The 21,078-nt window shown below is 53.5% G+C and overlaps 6 protein-coding genes across 6 annotated transcripts; 4 read left to right on the top strand and 2 right to left on the bottom strand.

Annotated features, from left to right (window-relative positions):
* Positions 1 to 54: 54 nt before the first annotated feature.
* Positions 55 to 1,329, top strand: J4E85_001564 (uncharacterized protein; the record flags this gene model as incomplete). Its single annotated transcript, XM_051465849.1, has 2 exons — positions 55 to 564; positions 616 to 1,329. The coding sequence occupies 2 exons, from the start codon at positions 55 to 57 to the stop codon at positions 1,327 to 1,329; spliced, it is 1,224 nt and encodes a 407-aa protein (XP_051330406.1).
* A 3,249-nt stretch (positions 1,330 to 4,578) lies between these two features.
* On the top strand, positions 4,579 to 5,511 carry J4E85_001563 (uncharacterized protein; the record flags this gene model as incomplete). Its single annotated transcript, XM_051465848.1, has 3 exons — positions 4,579 to 4,662; positions 4,711 to 5,211; positions 5,272 to 5,511. The coding sequence occupies 3 exons, from the start codon at positions 4,579 to 4,581 to the stop codon at positions 5,509 to 5,511; spliced, it is 825 nt and encodes a 274-aa protein (XP_051330405.1).
* Positions 5,512 to 5,850: 339 nt separating this feature from the next.
* J4E85_001562 (uncharacterized protein) lies at positions 5,851 to 6,819 on the top strand (the record flags this gene model as incomplete). Its single annotated transcript, XM_051465847.1, has 1 exon — positions 5,851 to 6,819. One exon carries the CDS (start codon positions 5,851 to 5,853, stop codon positions 6,817 to 6,819), a length of 969 nt encoding a protein of 322 aa, XP_051330404.1.
* Positions 6,820 to 6,979: 160 nt separating this feature from the next.
* On the bottom strand, positions 6,980 to 14,143 carry J4E85_001561 (uncharacterized protein; the record flags this gene model as incomplete). The annotated part of the gene is made up of 1 exon (XM_051465846.1): positions 6,980 to 14,143. One exon carries the CDS (start codon positions 14,141 to 14,143, stop codon positions 6,980 to 6,982), a length of 7,164 nt encoding a protein of 2,387 aa, XP_051330403.1.
* Positions 14,144 to 14,744: 601 nt separating this feature from the next.
* On the top strand, positions 14,745 to 18,403 carry J4E85_001560 (uncharacterized protein; the record flags this gene model as incomplete). The annotated part of the gene is made up of 2 exons (XM_051465845.1): positions 14,745 to 14,948; positions 15,011 to 18,403. 2 exons carry the CDS (start codon positions 14,745 to 14,747, stop codon positions 18,401 to 18,403), a joined length of 3,597 nt encoding a protein of 1,198 aa, XP_051330402.1.
* Positions 18,404 to 18,949: 546 nt separating this feature from the next.
* On the bottom strand, positions 18,950 to 20,779 carry J4E85_001559 (uncharacterized protein; the record flags this gene model as incomplete). The annotated part of the gene is made up of 2 exons (XM_051465844.1): positions 18,950 to 20,357; positions 20,415 to 20,779. The coding sequence occupies 2 exons, from the start codon at positions 20,777 to 20,779 to the stop codon at positions 18,950 to 18,952; spliced, it is 1,773 nt and encodes a 590-aa protein (XP_051330401.1).
* Between the last annotated feature and the right edge of the window lie 299 nt (positions 20,780 to 21,078).

The following is a 21,078-nucleotide window of genomic DNA, read 5'->3' as shown; positions in this document are numbered from 1 at the left end:
ACTGATCTATTCTACGATCAACCTTCTATGACCACCCACATAACAGCTCTCATCATGCCTCTCTCCACTAAAGCTGTTGAAGATATTAAGAGCACACTAGATGGTTTCATTGGAGATGGCTCACCGGGTCTCGCCTTCCACGCTATCGACAAATCGGGCAAAACACTTGTCGAGCATGCTTCAGGTATGCTGGGTGTAGACTCCAAGGAGCCTATGAACACTCAGACCACCACCTTTTGGATTGCCTCTTGCACCAAATTGGTCACTGCAATTGCCGTGTTGCAGCTTGTCGAACAGGGCAAGGTACCGTTGGATGATGCTGAATTCATCAAGAAAACCGTGCCGGAATTATCGGAGAAGAAGGTCTATGCAGATGGTGTCAACGGTGTTGAGCAAGAGAAGGGAATCACAGTACGAATGCTACTGAGCCATACCGCAGGATTTGGATACCGATTCGCGGATCCGAGGCTTGTAGCCGACGGCATCGAAGGAAGCAGTGGAGATAAGCGCGACATCCTCGATGCGAAGTTGGTAAACCAGCCAGGCAGTATGTGGGAATATGGCGTAAGTTGCATCTAGATACTTTTTCCCGTCCCAATATTGACAGAATTGCAGGTCAACATGGACTGGGCCGGTATCGTTCTCGAACGCGTCACCGGGCAAACACTAGGAGAATACTTCCAAGAGCATGTCTTCACACCCGTAGGCATTTCCGCAGAAGGCGCAACCATGTTTCCCTCCAAGGAAGCGCAAAAGAACCTAGCACATATGCATCAACGCGAGACCGACGGCACCCTCAAAGAGCGCGAACATCTCTACGACGGCCCTCTTTCCTGCCCCCAAGAAAAGCGGAAAGACTTCCTCCAATCCGGCGGCGCGGGACTCTGGTCAAGACCAAGCGAATACGTCAAGATCCTCGCTGCTCTATTGAACGACGGAACAAGTCCACAAACCCAGAAGCGCATCCTCAAGAAGGAGACAGTCGATCTCATGTGGGAGAACCAAATCCCCTCCCAGCCCGACTTTGCACGTGCCAACGTCCCACCCGCGAACCCTTTGCTCGTCAACCAAGCAGCGGATATGTACCCCCAGCCTGGAAACCCTCCTCAGGGATGGGGTTTTGGGGGTTTCATCACAATTGAGCCCGGTCAATCTGGTCGTGGGGCTAATACGCTGTGGTGGATGGGCTTGTGTAACTGCTTCTGGTGGGTAGATAGGGAGAAGGGGGTTGCGGGTATGCTGGCTTCGCAGGTGCTTCCCAATGGCGATCCCAAGGTTATCCCGGCATGGTTCATGGCTGAGAAGGGGGTTTATGATGGGTTGCAGTAAGGAGCTCGATGGATTACGATGCATAAGGCGTCTTTGATTGGCGGTGTCACGTAGCAAAGCGCGCAAACAGAGGCCGTTGGTCTAAAGGCATGTGATGGGAAGCAACCGCACTAGAAAAAGAACTCATAATGCCTCCATGTGCAGCAGCCTCATTGTCTGCGCGCGCGTTTGCTTGTCAAATGGATACTTGAAAATATAAAGCAAGCATCCCCCAAGACGCGAGCAAGAAGAAATATCTATCCCTACTACAAGACGCCAAATTTCTTCACTTACACAACTCCGACTATCTACCCGTCACCCCAATCCTCAATCTACATTCTACAAGTCAGCAAGCCTCACCCACTACAATCACGCGGCAACACGATGATACTCTCCCGCATCCTATCCATCACCCTCCGCTTCGCGCAATTCGTTTGCGCAGCCGTAGTCCTCGTCCTGACATCCATCCTCCTCCACCAAATCCGCCACATGGACGCCAGCGACTGCCACGGCCGACTCATCTACAGCGTCATGATAGCCGCCATATCGGTCATCGCATCCCTCATCTGGCTCTTTCCCACCACGTCTCACATCGTCAATTTTGTCGGCGATCTTATCTTTTGCGGCGCGTGGGTCGCTGCCTTTGGCTTGCTGCAGGATTATTATAGGAATGGTATGGATTGTGGTAGTATCTGGGCGTGGAATCAGATGATGGTTAGGAATGGGATGTGCAGTAGGTGGATTGCGGCTCAGGCTTTTGGGTTTCTGAGCGCGGTGTTTTGGTTCGTAAGTTTTGGTTTGGGGGTGTTGGTCTGGAGGAGGGGTGGGGGCAAGCGGGGAAGTCCGGGTAGAGTGTAGTGAGGTACATCGCGGTTTTGCGATGGAGCAATTGGATTTCTATGCCTCTTGTGAGTTTCGCGTCTGCAGCGGAGTTTTTGGAGGTTTGGTCGTTGCATCTTCGTGCGGCTTGGATTCTTGAGGAAGCCGTGGACGGGACCTCAGGACGCGCTGTTACCTTAGACCAGGACTGGTTGGGTAAGGATTATCATCAACTCCTACGAAATTGACGCCCGGTAAACCCCAACATACAAACTCTCGTCGCCGTGCAAGCCCGAGCTCCAAATCTACGCTACATGCATGTCCTGCCGTTCTGACTCTGATTCGCTGCCGGCCATCAGGCGTCCAAGGGGCCCGTAGATCCTGCGAAATTCTCCACCCGTCTAGGCTGCCAGCGTCCCCGTCCGGCAAGTTCTTACTCGGTTCCTTGGAAAGCAGAATTTCGCACGTTTGCCCTAGAGCTAGATCATCAGGCCCCTTGGAAGCCTGGAATGTTGTATATGGCTAATGCACTGCACAGGCAGCATGCTGTCTAGGTCTGGCGCCATCAGATCTAGGTACATGACGCTCATTGTATAAAGATACTCCGTCATCCGCTCTACTTACTCATATCGTCACGGCCGATATTGCATCTTACATCTCGAAATACTTGCACCATGCTATCTCCACTCACTATCGGTCTCGGCTTGCTACCACTGCTCAGCGCAGCGTATCTCGAGGAGCCTCCTACTACTGCGGCTCCAGACACCGTCGCAGACTGCTCATGGTGGCATGTCGCCGCAGAGACCGACACATGCACCAGTATAGGTGCATACTGGGGACTCACAGATGCGCAGTTGACGGAATATGTACGACACGAACGCCACAACACTCTACGCACATACTAACGCTTGAAACAGAACCCAAGTCTGGCTGATGGCTGCAAAGTCGTCCCGAATAACTCTTACTGTATTGAGAGGAACTTGGGCAAGCCTGTACCATCATCTGCCACCAGCACCCTTGTGACTGTAACCAGCACCAGCCAGACGCCTACGCCTACTCCCACGACGCCTTTGGAGATCTGTGAGGAAGAAGCCGGTAGTTACGCGAGATACTGCCCACGTTGTCTTTACCGCTGCGAGAACGCGACACAGAACATGGCACAGTGCTTCTACAGTACATTCTTTACTATCAATGGCGTTCAGAGTCAATGCTGGCAGCATGGAGGCAACGATTGTGCGAACCAGGCGGCGGCCGCTGTGTGCCCAGACCAATAGGTCATGTCGCGGCCAAGCAATTATCAAAAGAGGTGGACTAGATCTTCGACAGACATGGTACTGGGTACGCGGGTGAAAGCATCGAAAGAGAGAGCTGATGAACGCCAAGGATAACATATTTACTCCAAGTGTTCCACGATCTCGGTCAGATCTATCGGAGATTTGGAGGGATACCCTGATGGATCTCCTTCGTCATCTTTGTGGGCCGTTGTACAGGCGGCAGGCTATGCACACATAGATATCAGCACAGCGTACGAGTTTCAGCAGACAATATAGATGAAATCCTCGATTTAGCGGCGGTTGAGAACGGATGAGTTATACAAACCTTGGAAGTTCACTGCGGTAATGAGTGACAATGACGGCAATGTCATAGCCGCCAAAATTGACGACTTACCCACCTCTTCGCATTCGCGATCGCACTTTTAGCCTCTTAGATGTTGATGCATCTGATACCGTCAATCAGCATTGAGGACATTCGCTAACATGCATTAGCACCGTGACGCAATGGCAAAACACCAGTGCGCCAAGTTGTATATGTTTGGTCACATATACTCGATACCACCTCGCCTAAACACAATGCTTGCACGTTTGCATCAACCGGCATGCAAATAAAGATACGCGATGCGCTTCCCCGCAATCGACATACTATCCCCCGATGCACGATCTTGCGTTTGACTCCCGAGGAGCTCATCCGGCACCTGACTAGGGAGCTTAACCACCGGCCAAGACAACGTCGACCCACCATATATTAAGCTGAAGCACACATTCTTAGCTAGCGCACGATCGCATACTCGAAAGAGCATGTGTGACCTTTTCACCCCGGATCCACCTATAACAAGCGGCCCAACTAGAGCCTCATCCCCGACCAGATAGGCCCGATAGAATATATCAAGCCCACATTTACTGGTGGTTGGCGCGATGGCTTTATCCCTTCGCAATCAAAATGGTTGCAGACGAGAGTGTGCGGTGGGCAGCCAAGAAGTGATGGAGGACGAATGCAAGGGCTTTTTAGTGTGATGGGGACGTTTTAGCACGGTAGGGACGTCTTGGTACAATGGGAAAGTTTTAGTGTAATAGGGACGTTTTTTGGTATATAAGATGCCTTGAACTTGACTCACTTACCTACATCGCCATCAGCTCATTCTGCGTTTTCCTCGATTCTTTCGCGTCCATCAGCATGAAGTACTCATTCACTCTTGTCGTTGCGGCTCTGTGTGTTGAGAGCAGTGTCGCAACACCGCTCCACCTAGAAGCCAGACAGGTAACCAGCACCACTCCTTTACCAAACACTCTACTGACATCTTCTCAGCAAGGCAGTGGCGCAGGCCCCTACGCTCCGGGCACTTACAAGACCGAAAGCTCTCTCCAAGGCCACACAATCTACTACCCAACCAAGAGCACCGGCTCCGAGAAGCTCCCTGTGCTCGTCTGGGGCAACGGTGCCTGCAGCACCGACGGCCGCTCGAACTCGGCTCTCCTGCAGAACATCGCCAGTTACGGTTTCTTGGCTATCGCTGAGGGTGGCCCCAACGGCGGCGGTACATCCAATGCTCAGACCATGAGACAGGCCATTGACTGGGTCACCCAGAACGCCGGCAAAGGAAACTATGCCAACATCGATGCGAGCAAGATCATGGCCGCAGGCTTCTCATGCGGTGGCGTCGAAGCCATCGACAACATCTGGGACAGCCGCGTCGACACCATCGGAATCATCAGCTCAGGTCTGCTGACAAACTACACCGCGGCTAATAACTGGAGGAAGCCAGTACTTTTCGTATTGGGTGGTTCAGGTGACATCGCATACGGCAACGTAAGTTCTCCTTACCTACTCCATTCTGTTGCGTGCACGATGAACTAACAAGGATTCTAGGGCGAGCGTGACTACAAGAACATGCCTGCTGGTGTTCCGACCTGGAAAGGCAACATTCCCGTCGGCCACGGCGGTACACTCGGCGATGCTAATGGCGGCCGTTTCGGCAAGGCGATCCTTAACTGGATGCTGTGGACTATGAAGGGAAACACGCAGGCGGCGTCGTACTTCACCAGTGGCTACCAGGCTGATGGATATCAAGTCGAGTCTAAGAGCTTGAACTCGTTAAAGCCGTTCTGAGTGTTGGGACGCTTGAGGTGGAACGCGAAGACGTAGTCGTATAGAGTGTTACGAAAGAGACCGTATAGGATGCTAGTCGTCCTCACTCGAATTTATCAGAACTCAGCAAGAAATACAGTGGTATCAACATGCGCTTTCCATAATCAGACCCTTTGACGTTGTCAGCGCTCAAACGGCACCAAATTCTTACCCCCACACTCCACTAACCCCTCCGCGTTAGAGCTCCCGTCAGCATTCACCCACCCCACCATGGATACCCCAACAACATCATCGTCTCATCCCAGTACCCTAACACGACACACCAAACCACCCCATCCCAACACCACCTCCCCACCCAAAATGTCCACCGCCCTCGCCACAGTAGCCATCCTCTCAATCGGGCAAATGGGCCTCGGCATCGCCGCACTCCTCACCTCGCACAACTACCGCATAACAACCAACATCAGCGGCCGCAGCGCCGCCACAAAAGCGCGCGCAGAATCCGCTGGCATACACCTCTACGCCACGGACGAAGAGCTCGTCGCAGACGCAGATTACATACTGAGTATCGTGCCGCCACGTGACGCTGTGGCGACGGCGAAACGCGTGGTGTCTGCGCTGCAATCGGAGAGATGTGAGAGGGACAGGAGAGAGAAGGGGAAGGGCGCGGTGTGGTATTTGGATCTGAATGCTATTAGTCCGGACACAGTGAGGGGGGTAGCGGGACTGTTTGAGCAGAATGAGAAAGATGTTGTGTTTGTAGACGGGGGCATTATCGGTGGCCCACCAGCGCCGCCGCCGTCACAGACAGAACAGAGTGCTTGGACAAGACCCGGTATCCCCCTATCGGGACCTCATACCCTGGACTCTGCACCCGTTTCCGGTGCCCATCTAGCTGAAGTACTCAACACGCGGTATCTCGGTGGGGAAGTCGGGACAGCGTCTGGGCTGAAATGCTGTTTCGCGGCGCTGTCAAAGGGTTTTACGGCGTTGGCGCTGCAGTCTTTCTCGTCGGCGGAGTCGCTGGGTGTACTGGATCCACTGCGTGAGTATCTTGATGTGTATAACCCTGGTGCGAGACAGAAGGCAGAGAAGAGTGTGGTTGGGTGTACGGGGAAGGCTTATCGGTGGGTGGAGGAGATGGTGCAAATTGGTGAGTGTTTTCGAACGGAAGGTGGGACGGCGGGTGAGGCGAGTGTGTTCAGGGAGATTGCCGGCGTGTTTAATGGATTGGCTGATGTTGTGGAGAGGAACGGGAAGGAAGAGATGGGGAGTGTGGAGGGCGTCGTTGAGGCGCTGTTGAAGGACCAGAAGGACAAGAAGAGTTAAGAGGAGCGCAAATCTGCTGTTTTGGTGGTACGCACATGCAGCTTTTTTGCATGGGCGCGCGTTGTCACATTAGGCCTGGTCATTAGACGTATTCAGATTAGAACTCCATTCCCCCGCGCTATGCTACCTAACAGAATCATGGTCATCAATTTAACATAAATCATGCCCTCCGAGCATTACGGCCATCACCGTACGCCAACGTGCGTCCCATGTCCATTACCGTACTCGATCCTGCCGCACTACTACCGCTGACGCCCCTCTTGTGCCCGGCCTCCATACTGCTTCTGCCCTCAACCAGCGCCCTTCGTCCATCGACGCTCTGTCCAACGAGCCTACCACTGAATTGGTGCCAGCAATTGGGCGCTTGGAGGATATACTTTTCCATCGCAATCCTAAATCTGTTCCTGTAGTCACGCGGCGATGTGATGGTAGGCTTGTTTTTGCCGCGATCCTTGATCCAACTCTCTAGCTTCTTGTCCCAGGTGTAGGTGCGAATGCAGTCGATAATGCCTACGATGATCTCGCGTTGTGTATCGTCAAATCCTGCCATGAGAGAGTAGTCCATAACGTTGTTCTGTGATAGGAAAAGCGTATCGTTGAACACACTTGCTTTGAGCAACTTCTTGGTGTGCTCACGGACGAAGATGGGTGTCTCAGAGTAGATGATGTCAACAAGATTCTCGTCGAGAAGAACTTCATCTCGTTCCCCAGTGGCTTGAATCTTGCGATTGCGCATACTGCCCTTGAGATCGTAGCGGCGATTCGGTTCGCGATCGTAGAATAGATTCTCCATAACAAGCATGTACCAGTCAAAGTCACGACCGGTGGGTGTCTTGATCTGGACTTGGAAAAGGCCAAACATCTTAGCGATGACGCTGGGTAGCGACTTGAAGAGATTCTGGTGCGTAAAGGCAAAGTAGTTGGGGCCGAACTTGAAGAATGCTTGAACTTCGACTGGAGAGAGTGACTTCAGGACAAATCGGTCGTCGAGGGTCTTCAAAAAGATTGACTTGGACTTCCCGCCCTTGGAATCCCATTTCGAACAGCGGGAGAGGGACTCCACGAAACGTTCTGCCACACCACATTTACGGCGCAGTGCGTCGAAAGATTGGGCGTAGAAAATCTTGCAGTGCGCCTTTACCCCACGATTGGTGAAACTGTAGCGGATGTTGTGGTTTTCTTCATGCAGCAGATTTCGTTCGACTGACTCTTCAAACGTTTCCATAACGCCATCACTTGAAGTAAAATCGCGGAAGGTTTGTCGTTTGGCAACATAATCTGGACACGACAGCGCCAATGCAATAATGGAACTGGGTTCGTCTTCCCGGATGATGATATCCGAGTTCTCCCAGACGTGCTCGATCTGTGAGAATGGATACTCAAGCGGCGTCCATCCACTTGCTGATCGTTCGGACCAGAAACTGGTAAGAATCTTGAGTAGTGTGTTCTTCTCGTGTTTGGGGAGCTCAAGAGAGTTTTCCAGCTGCGAGTCACTTAGACTCAGAAGTTGAGAGCCCGCGAGGCTTTCCGGTAGAGGGATGTCTTCTGGCGTCGTCTCCGTATCACTGATGTCATTCTCGGGATCTGATGGGAAGTGGCTTGGCGACTTGGGTGACTCATCGCTGCTGGGAAGTTGGGCCATTTCATCATGAGGGTGTCGCCTCTCCACCGGCGATTGTGACGCTGTTGTGTCACCTGTGTGCTCTGTGAAAGTGCTGTCGCCAAGTGTACTGTTGTCTAGACTCGCCCGGGGAGGAGTTGGAGTACGCAGATCTTCATCAGAATCTTCATTCTCTTGTACAGCGTCATGAACGTTTTTGTACACCTCAACAACCGGCTTAGAGGAGGCGAGTGGGAACGCGCGCACTTGCCTAGCTCGATCATTACGTCTCTCGCGCATACGCTGGTTCTGAAATTCTCGTGACAGCTGTTCGAAATGCTGCGCAATCTTCGATACCTTGTTTTGGCTCTTGTAAGGTATCGACCGAGGTATGCGAGATGAAGACTTGGATTGCTTTGGGGTAGACAACCCTAGCCCAAGTCGTTCTGTCATACGCTCAAAAGCCTTGGTAGAGTCGTTGGAGTTTGGCTTCGGACTAGTGGGCCCGTTGTTGGAGACCGATGAGCCTGGGAAAGGGCCGATATGTTTAGCAATATTTCCAGGCTGAGATTGTGTTCTCACAAGTGCTGTTGGCCGGGCCGGCGTCTCACGTCGACCGGGCTCGACCAGCCGCGGAATTTTGCTTTCAGCTGTGATGTTCGAAGCTGACGGCAATGGTGATGGGCTACTCGGCATGTTCTCAATCGCTTCAGCAAGCGACTTATCAATCGGATTTACCCTCGGAAGACTGGTAGGTGTAGGCGACCCTTCGTCGTACTTGTTAGGATCAGAAGCAACAGTTGGTGTCTTGGTGAGTTCTTCGTTGCCGACTGCAGGTGTCTCAGGATAGTTGGAGGGCACTGCAAGATCCAAATGACGGACGTCTTCTCGCTCAAGTGCCTCCCGCGGGGTCTGGATTGGCAAATCTGAACTAGGCTTGGTCAGAGGGGGCGTGGTGGGTCCGGACGTCTGTTCTCCCCCGTCCACAGGCTGATCGCTAGTCGAACTCTCTTCTTTGACAACGGAGCTCAACATGTCGCGGGCCATTTCTGGTGACAGATTAGATGGCCTCGGCGATAACGCAATCGACTCATCCTTCTCATCGATGTACGAATCGTCCGCACCTGATTCCCCGCCCTCGTCCACGGATGCCAAAGAGCTCGTAGACTCATCCCGCTCCAAGAATCTCTTCAATTGCATGTTCGCATACCTCCTGATATCTCGCTCGGACGGGAAGAACTGCTGTTCAAACTCTAGAAAAGTCACATCCCAGGCGATTGCCTTTTCCTGAATGGCGCGAATGGCGCGATTCATGGGGATGATCTCGTAGTATTTGGAGTTCATGTACTTGTCTTGGAGTTTAGATTTCAGCCACTCGTGTTCCTCGTTCGCACGTTTTAGAAGTATCTCAACTTCCTTGCGGCAAACATCCACCTTCTCTGGAATGACATCTTCGACATGTATCCCCTGGATACGAGCGCGAAGCGAGTCCATGAAGCAGTCCAACTTCTCCTCGATCATCAGATATTGGCTATTCTTCAACCTTAGGTCGCTATCCACTTTCCAGGTCACGTTCGGCTTGGGAGCGATGACCTCGTACATCGGTACGGGGTCATACTGGATACGCAAAGCAACGTTGCTGTAGCCGAAGTAGCGGACGTGGTCCTTGTGAATGTCGTGGGGACATATACCCGCTCGTGGATGCAGTTTGGTACTCCAGAAAGTCAACTCGAGGTATTTGGCAAAAGAGTATCTCCAACTCCACTCCGACATAGGAAAAGCTTGGGTTTCCTGGCCACATATTCTGCAACAGCTCCACATGAGAATGGTTTGATACATGCCTTTCAGCTTCGGTGGGTGCTTCTGGACAATGACCGTCATTTGACCTTCTCCATGCACATATTGCCGAGAATGATCGAGCATTCTCCGGTCGCAATTGCCCACTTCACAGGCGACACTGGCTGAAGTGCACAGGTCTTCCACGTATTGGCCTAATGTGCAGTCTGGCGTGAAGCCGTCATCATAATCATGTTCTTGGTAAAAGCCAAGCGCAATGATTTCTGGGCCAATGCAGGGAGTCGAGGTTACAGTATTGACAACACTGTAGAGTACGGCGATCTTCTGGTGGTTGAACGGGTCGTAAAGATCCGTGTTACCCGAGAGATACTGCTCCCATTGTCGCTTTTGTGTCAGGTACTGATTCAATGCCTTGTCGTATTCTGAGGCATGCACTGCAGATAGGAATTCCCGAACTTGCTTTGAAGCCTTCTCCACCACGGTGTGGACCATCTCGGGCTGTACGAGTTCGAACTTCTGGCCAATTTCACCGGGCTTTTCATCACTTTCATCAGCAGTGTACTGGTTCTTGAGCTTCTTCAGATGGCCAAGCTTTGCTTCGTATTGGCGGGCCTGCTCGAGCAGATAAGGTTGCATGAACTTGACGAATGGCGAAGAAGAGAGGATCTTTGTTCGGTGGTTTTCAACCATATCGCTATAGTAGGAGGGTGCAGCATCGCTAGATCGCAGGTCGTTTCCATCATGCAGCGCGTTAGTAGGATGGGAAGCGGTATCGTCCCCACCGCTTTGAGTATGTGAGCCGTCTTGATCTTGGCGGTCCAAGGCGAGAGTACCAGTAATAGAAGCTGTTGGTGTATCTATGAATTCGTCGCGCATCAGGCAAGTCTCGAGCCGAAGGTTGTACACAACATATGTCATGAACTCAGTAACGCGTTTCAACCTGACCAGGTTATGACTCTCGGCACCTCGTAGAACAATTGTGCAGCCGAGTTCTTTCTGACACCCAGACAAAAATATGTAGGTTTTCCTCGCATTCTTGTGCACATAGGTCTTGACATCAAACCTGCCGCAAGACCCAAGATGGGTTGGGTCTATGGCCAACTTGTCGACGGATGAGATCATTTTCGAATTTGTGCATCGCGCGACGGCGTTCAGTACTGTAGGCTTGACGTTGTAGACTACGGCGATTCCCTCTTTCTCCAGGAATTCGAGTGCCAAGCCAGACACATTACGTTGTACGAGCAGGACGTGAGGTTGGAGAGCTGCGATACGACTTACGAGGTTACGAAGGTATTCCCGCTCCTGGGCAATGACGGGCTCGAGGCTCATGAAGTGTGTTTGGTGTCGCGCATACTCAATAGCGAAAGTGATGATGGCGATTCTTGGGTTGGGTATATTGCGCGGCATACTCCGCAGGGCAACATTCTTGGTAAAGACCACTCCCGATACGTATGCGGTGTCCTTTGGCTTACCACCCGGGATCTTTTTCAACTTGATGTAGTTCCTCACGTCGATGTCATCTCCTCTATCTACATCAGGATTGACGTCATCTGTACACTGTCGTAAGATCGGGATCAAGGCCTTTTCCCAACTGGACGCGTGCGGTACTCCAGCGTCATTCAACATCTGTATCAGGAGCTTTCGTGCATGATCCAGACTGGCCTTGTTGAGTTCGACCTTGGGTGTCATACCCTGCATTGATGCGCTACGGGTGATTCTCCCTCCGGGTGGTGTTGGTGAAGGGGACGGCTGGAGTTGTGGTGTTCCCGGTCCGCTACCGCCGTAGCCGGTATAAGGTCTTAACAGGGTGTTGCTTTTCGATCGCCTTGGGGAGGCGCGGTGAGTTATGCTGCTTACGCTCAGATTCCTTCGTCGGGACGGTCGATTTCCGTTGCGGCTTGTGATGCTAATGTTATCTGCATCTCGAGCATGACCCGCGCCTATGACACTTCTATCACCAGCCCTTGACTTTCCTTTTCTCATGGCTGCCAACAGACCACCTAAACCACCCCTTTCATGGTCCAAATTCGCGCCAGCCGCAGGATCCTCTCTCAGAGTCGCGAAGATGCTGGCATGATCCTCTTCGCTTGAGCCCTCGTCCGACATGAAGGGAGCAAGATCTGGGTCGATTATGTTATCGTGGTGGAAGGCCGACAGGCTTGGTTGACTGCGTGAGTTATCGTGAAATTGATGGAAGGGCGCGCGATCGTCATGCTTGACATTACGCATGTGTTGGTGTTTGGAAGGGTGTCGTTTGTGGCTCGACGAACGGGGTCTCCCGCCCAGAGACCGCAGAGATCGCGACGAGCTCGGACGGGTCAAAGTTTGAGGACCAAGTTCTATGACATGTGACCGGCGTTTCTTTTCACTGCCCACCTTCCGAGACATGGGGATGCTGATGGTCGGTGTTCCGATCTTTGTATGATCACTCTCAACATGATCAGCCTCGTCGTCATCCGAGTACTGAGTCCTGTCCCCGTTGTCGTAAAGGGAACCTTGGTCGCCATCATCGGTGTAGTCGGACGAGTCATCGTCGTGGCCATAAATGATACCCTCACACGGTTTGCACACCTTCAGGTTGCTTTGCTGTCCAAATATCTTACCTGACACGATAGACGTGCACTTGGAATCGAAGATTTGCCCACATGTACGGCAGTGATGCTTACGTCTGAAAGTAGTGAAAGCATCACCGCAGCTGAAACAAGCTTTAGCATTCTCGTCTCGCATCCAAAACTCGCGGTCTAGGATCTTTCTTCGCATTTGAGTAAAGGTACTTCTTGACATGTTGTGTACCGCAGGCGCAGCCTGGGCTTGTCGCTGAATCTCTTCGATAGGCGCAACAGCAGGAGTGCGTATCGTGGAAGTTGTGATAATAGAACTCAACCCGTCAGAAGAAGAGGCCCTGGAAGGCCGGTAGCCTGGGAGGTGTGAAGGACCGACATGGAGCATGGGGGGACGCTGCGGCTCCGGTGCGTGTATGGTAGTTTGGGAGCTAGCGGTGTTGTTGCGACCGAGTTGAATCCTCTCGGGGGACTTTTCAGGCTGTTCCCTTGGCTTGTTTGGCGCAGAACGGGTGGGTTGATACTGGCTGTCGGCGCGGGAGCTGACTCTGCTCAGACTTTCGCGCGGGGTGTCTGACCCGGCCTTGAAGTTGGCGCTATCACCCGCTTGACCTTCGCCTTTCACGAGCACCATATCATCGTCATCGGTATCGTCACTTTCCTGACCTGCAAGGTCAAAGTCGCCCTTCTGTCTCCTGGCAACGTTGTCCCGGTTTGGAGCGAAGCGCGGGGAATCTAGCCGTTGGGCTCCTAGCGCAGGATCTCTCGGTGTGTTGCTTCTTGGTAAGTCGATGGTGGAGGTGCTCTGGCTCCTAGAGTGGGGGCCCATAGGGCTCAGAATCGAGAGTTCGTCGTGTTTTGCTGTATGCCCCGTGTCGACGCTCGGGGTCATTGAGTTCCGGGACCGCGCAGTACCGAGCGAAGCCTTGGACGCATTCATGGACGTCTTACTGGAGAGCGTAGTACTAGATATGTTGGAGTCGCGGGAGGGAGGCAGGGCGTCGGGGAAGTTGGCTGTTGCTGGAGATTGCATGCGCGACGACGGCCTAGAGGTGACAACGGGTGAAGACACGGACGTCCCCCCTGGGCTTCGAGTGACAGCCGCTGACTTGGAGGCCGGCGAAGTCCCGCTCCTGCCATCTTGTGATTGTTCTCTGACGCCTCCTACAGAAGCTCGCAGGCGACTGTACAGCCCACTGAAGCCACCCTGTACCAAGTCTATGCCCTTGGGCTCACCAACTGAGCTCGGGGCCGGTGGCACGGTGAAGTCATCGAAGGTGGTGAGCGTGTCGGAGCGTGATGCCTGGGCATGCATTTGGTAGAGCGAAGGCGGCTGCAGCGAGCCCCGCCGCGAGTCTCTGGACATGGCTGCCGTCAGAAGGATTGCAGTCTGCAGGTGCAGTAGGAAGTATCGAGTGTGTCCAGACGGATCGGCGTCCGACAGTGGCCTGTGGTGAACAGCATCAGGCTTCAGGTGGGATCATGCCTAGGTAGTCTGGCGGACAGCGAGGTGGAGTCGAGGATGGCGGATGATTCGTTACACGTGTGTTGCTTCGGATTCATGGGAATGAGGAAGAAGATTCCAGGCGCCGACAGTAGTCAGCTACGACGGCACTGGCACCTGGAGCATCACGAGGTGCATACAGCTAGCTAGGCATGCAGGAAACGCGGCGGGCCATGACGCGCAGCCGCCAAGGAATTCCGCTCGCTGTTCCGCCCCCATGTCCCTCGGCATGAATTCATGCCCTCCAGCCACGAGATGCAGCCGCCGTGAATGGCGGCCCAAGAGCAAACGCGTCTCAAGTGCTGGCTGGACGAGTGAAGTATCAGCCGCTATTCTCTATTAGACAGGACTCTATTATGTTCTCTCCACGAGTCCCCACACGGCCTGTTGTTCCTCCTCCCCGCACATCTCGCCGGGACCAGAACGCGTCGCGTCTCCCACTGGCGCCGCGACATCCCATTGCATGGCCCTTCGCCTCAGCGCCTGGCTTGAAGAAACGTTCGAGTCCCAGCTGCTGCTAGGCAACCAGTGGCTCCAGGACACATTTGAGAAGAAGCGGTCTGGAGTTAGAGCCCAATTGCACAGGCAGTGGGACGTGTACCACGATAACGGCTCGTCTCTGGATATCATCAACTACGTCCACTCTGACCGCAACAGCGCACTGCTGGTACTCAAGGCAGGTGATACTGCGCCCATCGCTGCTGCTACGTCTAACATCACTCGTACCAGGTCGCGCCTCTTACACTTACCGACGGCCAAGTCCAGATCCTCTCCCAATTCACGCCCAACTGCGCTCGGAACTTCCACCAAGAATTCCCCGCGCTATCGCACCTGTCCATCGGCACCACAGTAGCCGTCCGCACCTTCACTATCCGCCTCACCTCGTACGGCCCGTCGCGCGAAAGACTGCGCTTGATACTAGATCGGATCGATTGGCTAGGCGATAACCGCGAACGGGTACAGAATCTGAAGCGTGAGAGTCTGAGGCCACTACATGCTTGCGAGCAGATCGGTGTCTTGCTGAAGCAGCTGCGTCAGATCCGCGAGCGAGAGGACCGCCGATGCTTGGCATCTGGTGCTGAGGAAACGGACCTAGAAGCAGTCGACGACGCTACGGCGGATAATATGGGTTCAGATGGGAACATGCCGCATGGCAGCGAGCTCCAATCACAGATGATGGGCACTCAACTGCCATTTGGAACACAATTGCCTCTCCCACCCCGTCCTCATGCAGGCAACGAGGAGCCACAGGTCATAGGAGTGAACCGGCTGGAGCCAGTCCTAGGCGGTAACACCCAACGAAAAGAGATACGGCCAGGTGCTGCTAACACAGACTACGAGAAACGTCAAGAAATGCAACTGCTAGGTCTTATCGGCAGATTTCCCAATCCAAACGCTCGCAAACCTGGAGCGACCTCTGCGAACGGTTTCGTGCAGTCGGCTTTCGGTAAGCAGCAAAGTGACGATACGCCAGCTGTAGATGAATCTCTCGAAGTACCATCAGATGCATTGCAGCAACAGTCAAAAAGGTCCGGACCGGAAGCCGGGAACGAAGATCCCTCGCCATCTGTGTCCAATCATGGGAGGAAGAGAGTCAAGAGGGTCCGCGAGATATCGCCCGAACCTGCAAAAGCTACCGAAGACGTTCGAACCGAGGAGCAAACCATTGAGCAAAGTCTGATTGAGGATGACAATGAGACAATGCCTCCGTGCTCTTGGATGGCAGACTTGATCTTCAATAGCGAGACGCTAAAGGTACCTAGAATCCAGCGGAACTGTCTGGACAGGGAAACCAGTTGGCTAAAACCTCAACCCGGGGTTCAGCCTTTCCAGGCTGGAAACATGCCGCAATCAATACTCATGGCTTGTCATCGGATGGCTGACGAGAGAGCTGGTGCTGAAACTGACGATGAATCGGACCCAGATCCGTCTGCAGAGACTGTCGATCCATCGCCCGAGTCTCTGCCCCAAAAGACGCAAGATGATGAACCTGCCTTTACCAAAAATGACAGATCTGCGAGGACAAAAGATGATGAGCCCGTGACTACTCAAGACGACAGTGATGCCGGTAGGGAGATGTCCTGGAGCACGTCCCCGGAGCCTCCACCACGTCCAGCAAGAGTCCATCAAGAACTTCCTCCTGACTCAAGCATCGAGAAGCCCGCATCTCATTCAGAACAGGATTCTGCGTCACAGCCAATGTCCGCCAGCAAGCAGTCACAAAATCGTTCTGTCGTCGAGATTTCAGATGACGACGAGCCAACTGGTCCATCATCCTCGCCACCCGTTGCAGCTGCACCCGCAGATTCTGACGATGAAATGAACATGGAAGAATCCGTTCCACAAGCTTTGGGCGAAGATCTTACACGGCACAGAAGAGAGACATCGGCAATCGGGAATGCTCCAAAGTCTGATCCCTTGCGGTCGCCTGTAGTTGTTCAAGTGAAAGAAACTCCATATGGAAAAGGCAAGAATGCCCCAGGCGCCCAAAGCTCAAGCGGCGAGCCAAAACAACAATCATCTACATCGATAGTTCATAGTACATACGATACGCCTAGTCTCTCTGATCTTGCCGAGCTTGGGGTCATGCAAAGTTCAGGCGACAAGCACAAGGGAGTTGAAGTGCCTAGCAGTGTACTCCAAGGCCCCAACGGCGATGACGCTGGAGACATAGAGATGCTAGACCATATCCCAGACGCACAAGATCTTAATGGCGAGACGGCTGCTGCACAGCGATCGCAACACAGGCTAGATCAAGGGACGAAGTCCACATCTTTCTCCCATGCAACGACCAAATCTACGCATCTATCGCCGGAAAACCGCGGCGCACAGTCATCACCGGTAGTACCTCACCTCGCTTCACAATCCACCAAGCGCAAGCTCATTAGTTCGCCGACCAAGAGCAAACGTCGACAATCTAAGAGACGCGAAATCAAGATTGTCGGGTTTGGAGACGAGGCTCCGTCTACAATCGACCCAGTGGCTGCGTTACTCAAAGAACGAGACGATTCTCTACGCAGATGGCGGGAGCAACGTAACTCTAGCACAAGCTTTGACAGTCGACCTGAGACTACGAGCAGATTTGCCACGGAAGATTCAGATGCAATGGATATTGACGGTGCTGTCAAAGTGGAGAAAAAGGAGCCATCGCCCAGCATGTCCCCTCGGCATCAGGATCTATATGACGAACCGAGTCCTAGACAAGTAAAGCCCGCTGCAAACCCAGCTCCCCAGCCGCTCACAACACATCCTCAGTCACAGGGCCGCTCCCGTGATAATCGACCTCGTGGTCCCGTTCCGATACATATGCAACCACCACCAGCATCTTCAAAGCAAGTAGACCAAGACGATGTCCAAACCGTCTTCCAGTCCTTCAAATCCGCCTATCCGCAATATGATGGTGATGAGAAGCACTTTCGAAACCAATGCACGCAGATGTATCAACTGGAACAAGAGGACAAGATGGTACCGAAATGGCAGTGGGACGACTTCATCATACGGAACAGGACAGACTACAGGCAATATGCCATGGACTGTATTGGCCAAGGGGAAGATCCGGAGCCATACCATCGCTTCTACAAGAACGACATCCGTGATACCTTGTACAAAGAGGGCATTATTAAGAACACGAAGACGCTGGAAAGGGCACTGGAGGAGCTTAGTGGTGGTCCACCTGCAAGACCAGCCGAGTCTAGACAGGAAGTCCAATCTGCCCCGAAGACAAAATCAGTAAGGAAGTCCCTGCCAGGTTCTTTCAACCAGCCCAAGAAACCCACACATGACCGCGTCAACAACGTCCACTCCCGTCCGCGCCAATCCCTTCCCACAAACTCGCGTCCTCACGCCCAAAGCCCTCTCCGACCCAGCTCACCCTCATCCGGATCTTCGTCACGGCCCCAACCACGCCTATCAAACCCAACAAAACGCGTACCCTCTACAACCCGGCCCCCACGCCAGCCTTCCAACAACTCCCCATCCAACACCAACGATCCAACCAACCCAGCCCCCACCACCACCACAAGCACCGGCGACAAATACCGCGACTTCGTCTTCGCCATGCAACGCAGCGCCTCATGGACCGGCAGCACTGAAGTGAGTTCCACGCCCAAGGCTAAGAAGTGACAAGAGAACAATAGGCTAAGGTATGTGTGTTTCCTTTTAGGTCGATCCAAAGAAACCGTGGCCGCAGAGTCTGGCTGGTAGACCGAGTGTGGCCGATGCGCCGAGGAGCAAGGTTGATGTGCTGGATTGGGGGGATGTGTTGGGGAAGATGGGGTGGAGGGGCGGGAAGTGAGGGGATTGGAAATGGTTCGGGATGGCTTGCATAGATGGATGATATGTGTGTTTGGATATCCAGGCTTCTTATTTTGTTAGAGAGCTCTTGAATACGGTACCATGAGACATTGAGGCATTGCTAGCACGATTCGAGCAACTATACATTAGCGACCACAATGTCGCAAGCAATTCCACAAATTCATGCGGAGAATACCTTTGTGATGCAAGCGCTGAGAACCATACATGTCATCGTTCGATTACCAATATCATTGCAAGAGAGTATATACTCCCCGCCTCGTCCATATCCGACCTAACAGCCAGTGAAATCCCATCAAACGCCTTGTTACCATCCCATTCGTACACATACCATACACATGCTAACACACGCCAGCCCTAAGCTCCTGACGCCGACGTCCTCCACCTCCTCACGCCTTGCAACCCACTGACACCCACCGTAACCACCAGAAGCAGCGCATTAAATCCAGCCATCATATAAAACGGCGCCCCAGGTCCAGTGCTATCGAATAGCGCACCACCCGCTTTGGTCAGCAGCAAGATACCAAAGCCACCCAGAAGACTGTACGTGCCCGCTATCGAGCCTTTGATGTGGTTATGCGATGATGTTCGTCTTGACGCGGAGGCCGAGCGGGAGGATTGCATATGTTCTGGAAGCAAAGGAGCGTTTTCGTCCAGAGGGGTGATGGGCGCGCTGTGTGGTGGTGTGGCGCCTGCGGATGGATGCGACGTTGTTCCGATGGACGCGGAAGCCGAGTTGTGGAGATCTGTCGCGGAGCCATGTTCATCGTTGTTGATGCCGCGGCCGAGGAGGGCGAGGGAGCAAACGATGGCACCGATCTGACTGATGCCTAGTAAAGCTACGATGAAGAAGATCGCGCCTGTGCCGTCTTCGCTCTTGTAGTCTGGGCTCGTGAGCGATCCGAAGGCTGAATAGCCTGCTATGCCAGATACAGCTGCTACTAGCAAGGGAATGTTGTATCGTGGGAATCGACCGGAAAGGTAGCCGAAAAGAGGTGCAGACATGAGTGCTATGAGCTGGCTGATGCCTGTTAACATCGCAGCAAGTTTGTAGGCTTCGGGACAGGCGACTTTGATGTCTGAGGGAATGTTGGAATCGACTTTGCAGCGGCCGGTCTGCAGAAAGTAGTGATTTGTGAAGAGAGGGATGAAGAGCGATATAGCGACTGAAGATGCGCGCGCGACAAATCCTCCGACGTAGCCGAGTCCGATGTTTGGGGAGGTGAAGCCGAGACGAACACTTTCCAGGAAGAGACCAGGGTATGATAGTACGACGTCGCGCGTCAGATGAGAGTCTACGTCCTTGTAGTCGCCTCTGCTGGTTAGGCGCTTCCAGCCTTTCGCTTCTTCGCCAGGTAGTTGGCGCAAGCCGAAGAAACAGCCCAGTGCCACCAGAAAAGCGATGGCCCCTACGACATAGAAAGCGTCTGCTACAGCTGTTGCGGGACGCTCGCCGGCATTTTGGAACTGTGTTGGCAGAGGTAGGAAGACAAACAGTGCGACTAGAGCGCCGCAGCCTGTAAACATGCCCACCAAACCAGCAAGCTGTGACGTAGATGCGCCCGAATTCTTCTTCGCAGGTGTGTCTTGTGTATGATCCTCCGGAGAGTTGGAGCGGAAACGCGCGGGCGTAATCGTAAGTTCGGACGAAATCGAAGCAGCTGGCGCATGCGACCTGCCACGGCTACGCGTCGGCGATCGCGGATCAGGTTTGACTTCCTTGACGAGAGTCATCGAGGGCAAAATCGCCGTCACCATAGTCGCGCTGTTCAGATGTCAGCCTCAATAGCCTGTGCAAACATCCCAACTTCTCAAAACTTACGTCGCACTTCCACCCAGACTGAATAGCAGTCTCGCAAGCAACAGCTCCGGATACACATTCCGCGCCTGCACAAGGACCCACAGCGCAACGCCTACAATACTGTATCCCATAACCGCAACACTCCTCACACCCACGCGGTCGCTCAGCAATCCCCATGCCGGACATGCAACAAGCGCTACCAGCTCATCCACAAACCCCAGCGTGCCGACCGCATCGCCGACATTGCGCGATTGGCCGATGCGCTGTGTGATGACAAAGGATATAGAGCTATTGAGGAAGACGAGGAAGCTTATGCTGAAGAGCGCCACGCCGAAGAGGTACGATGCGATCTGCGTGCGCGTGGCGGTGAATTGGAGGCCGAACATGATTGCGCGATTCGTGCTCGCGGTGAGCTGAGCAGGGCTATCGTGGGCGCATTGAGATGTCGTGTGGTGTTTGTGGAAGGGCGATGTCGCGTTGCGGCCGTTCGGTCCGAAGATGCGTGATGTCAGAGCTGTGGCTGGAGGGTGTGGCGTCAGACTGGTCTCATCACGTGTACAGCGTCTCATCCAGAACGTGTCCGCACTCCGCCCAACGCCGTCCAGGCCGTGATGGTCAGCGACGAAAGAGCCAAGTCTAGAGTAAGCTGCAAAGTGCTTTACGCATTCGCCCGATGTATGCCAAC

Source organism: Alternaria conjuncta, assembly GCF_024043145.1.
Source record: "Alternaria conjuncta strain BMP 0040 chromosome Unknown scaffold_2, whole genome shotgun sequence".
NCBI lineage: Eukaryota > Fungi > Ascomycota > Dothideomycetes > Pleosporales > Pleosporaceae > Alternaria > Alternaria conjuncta.
This window is presented reverse-complemented; position numbering and strand designations above follow the sequence as displayed.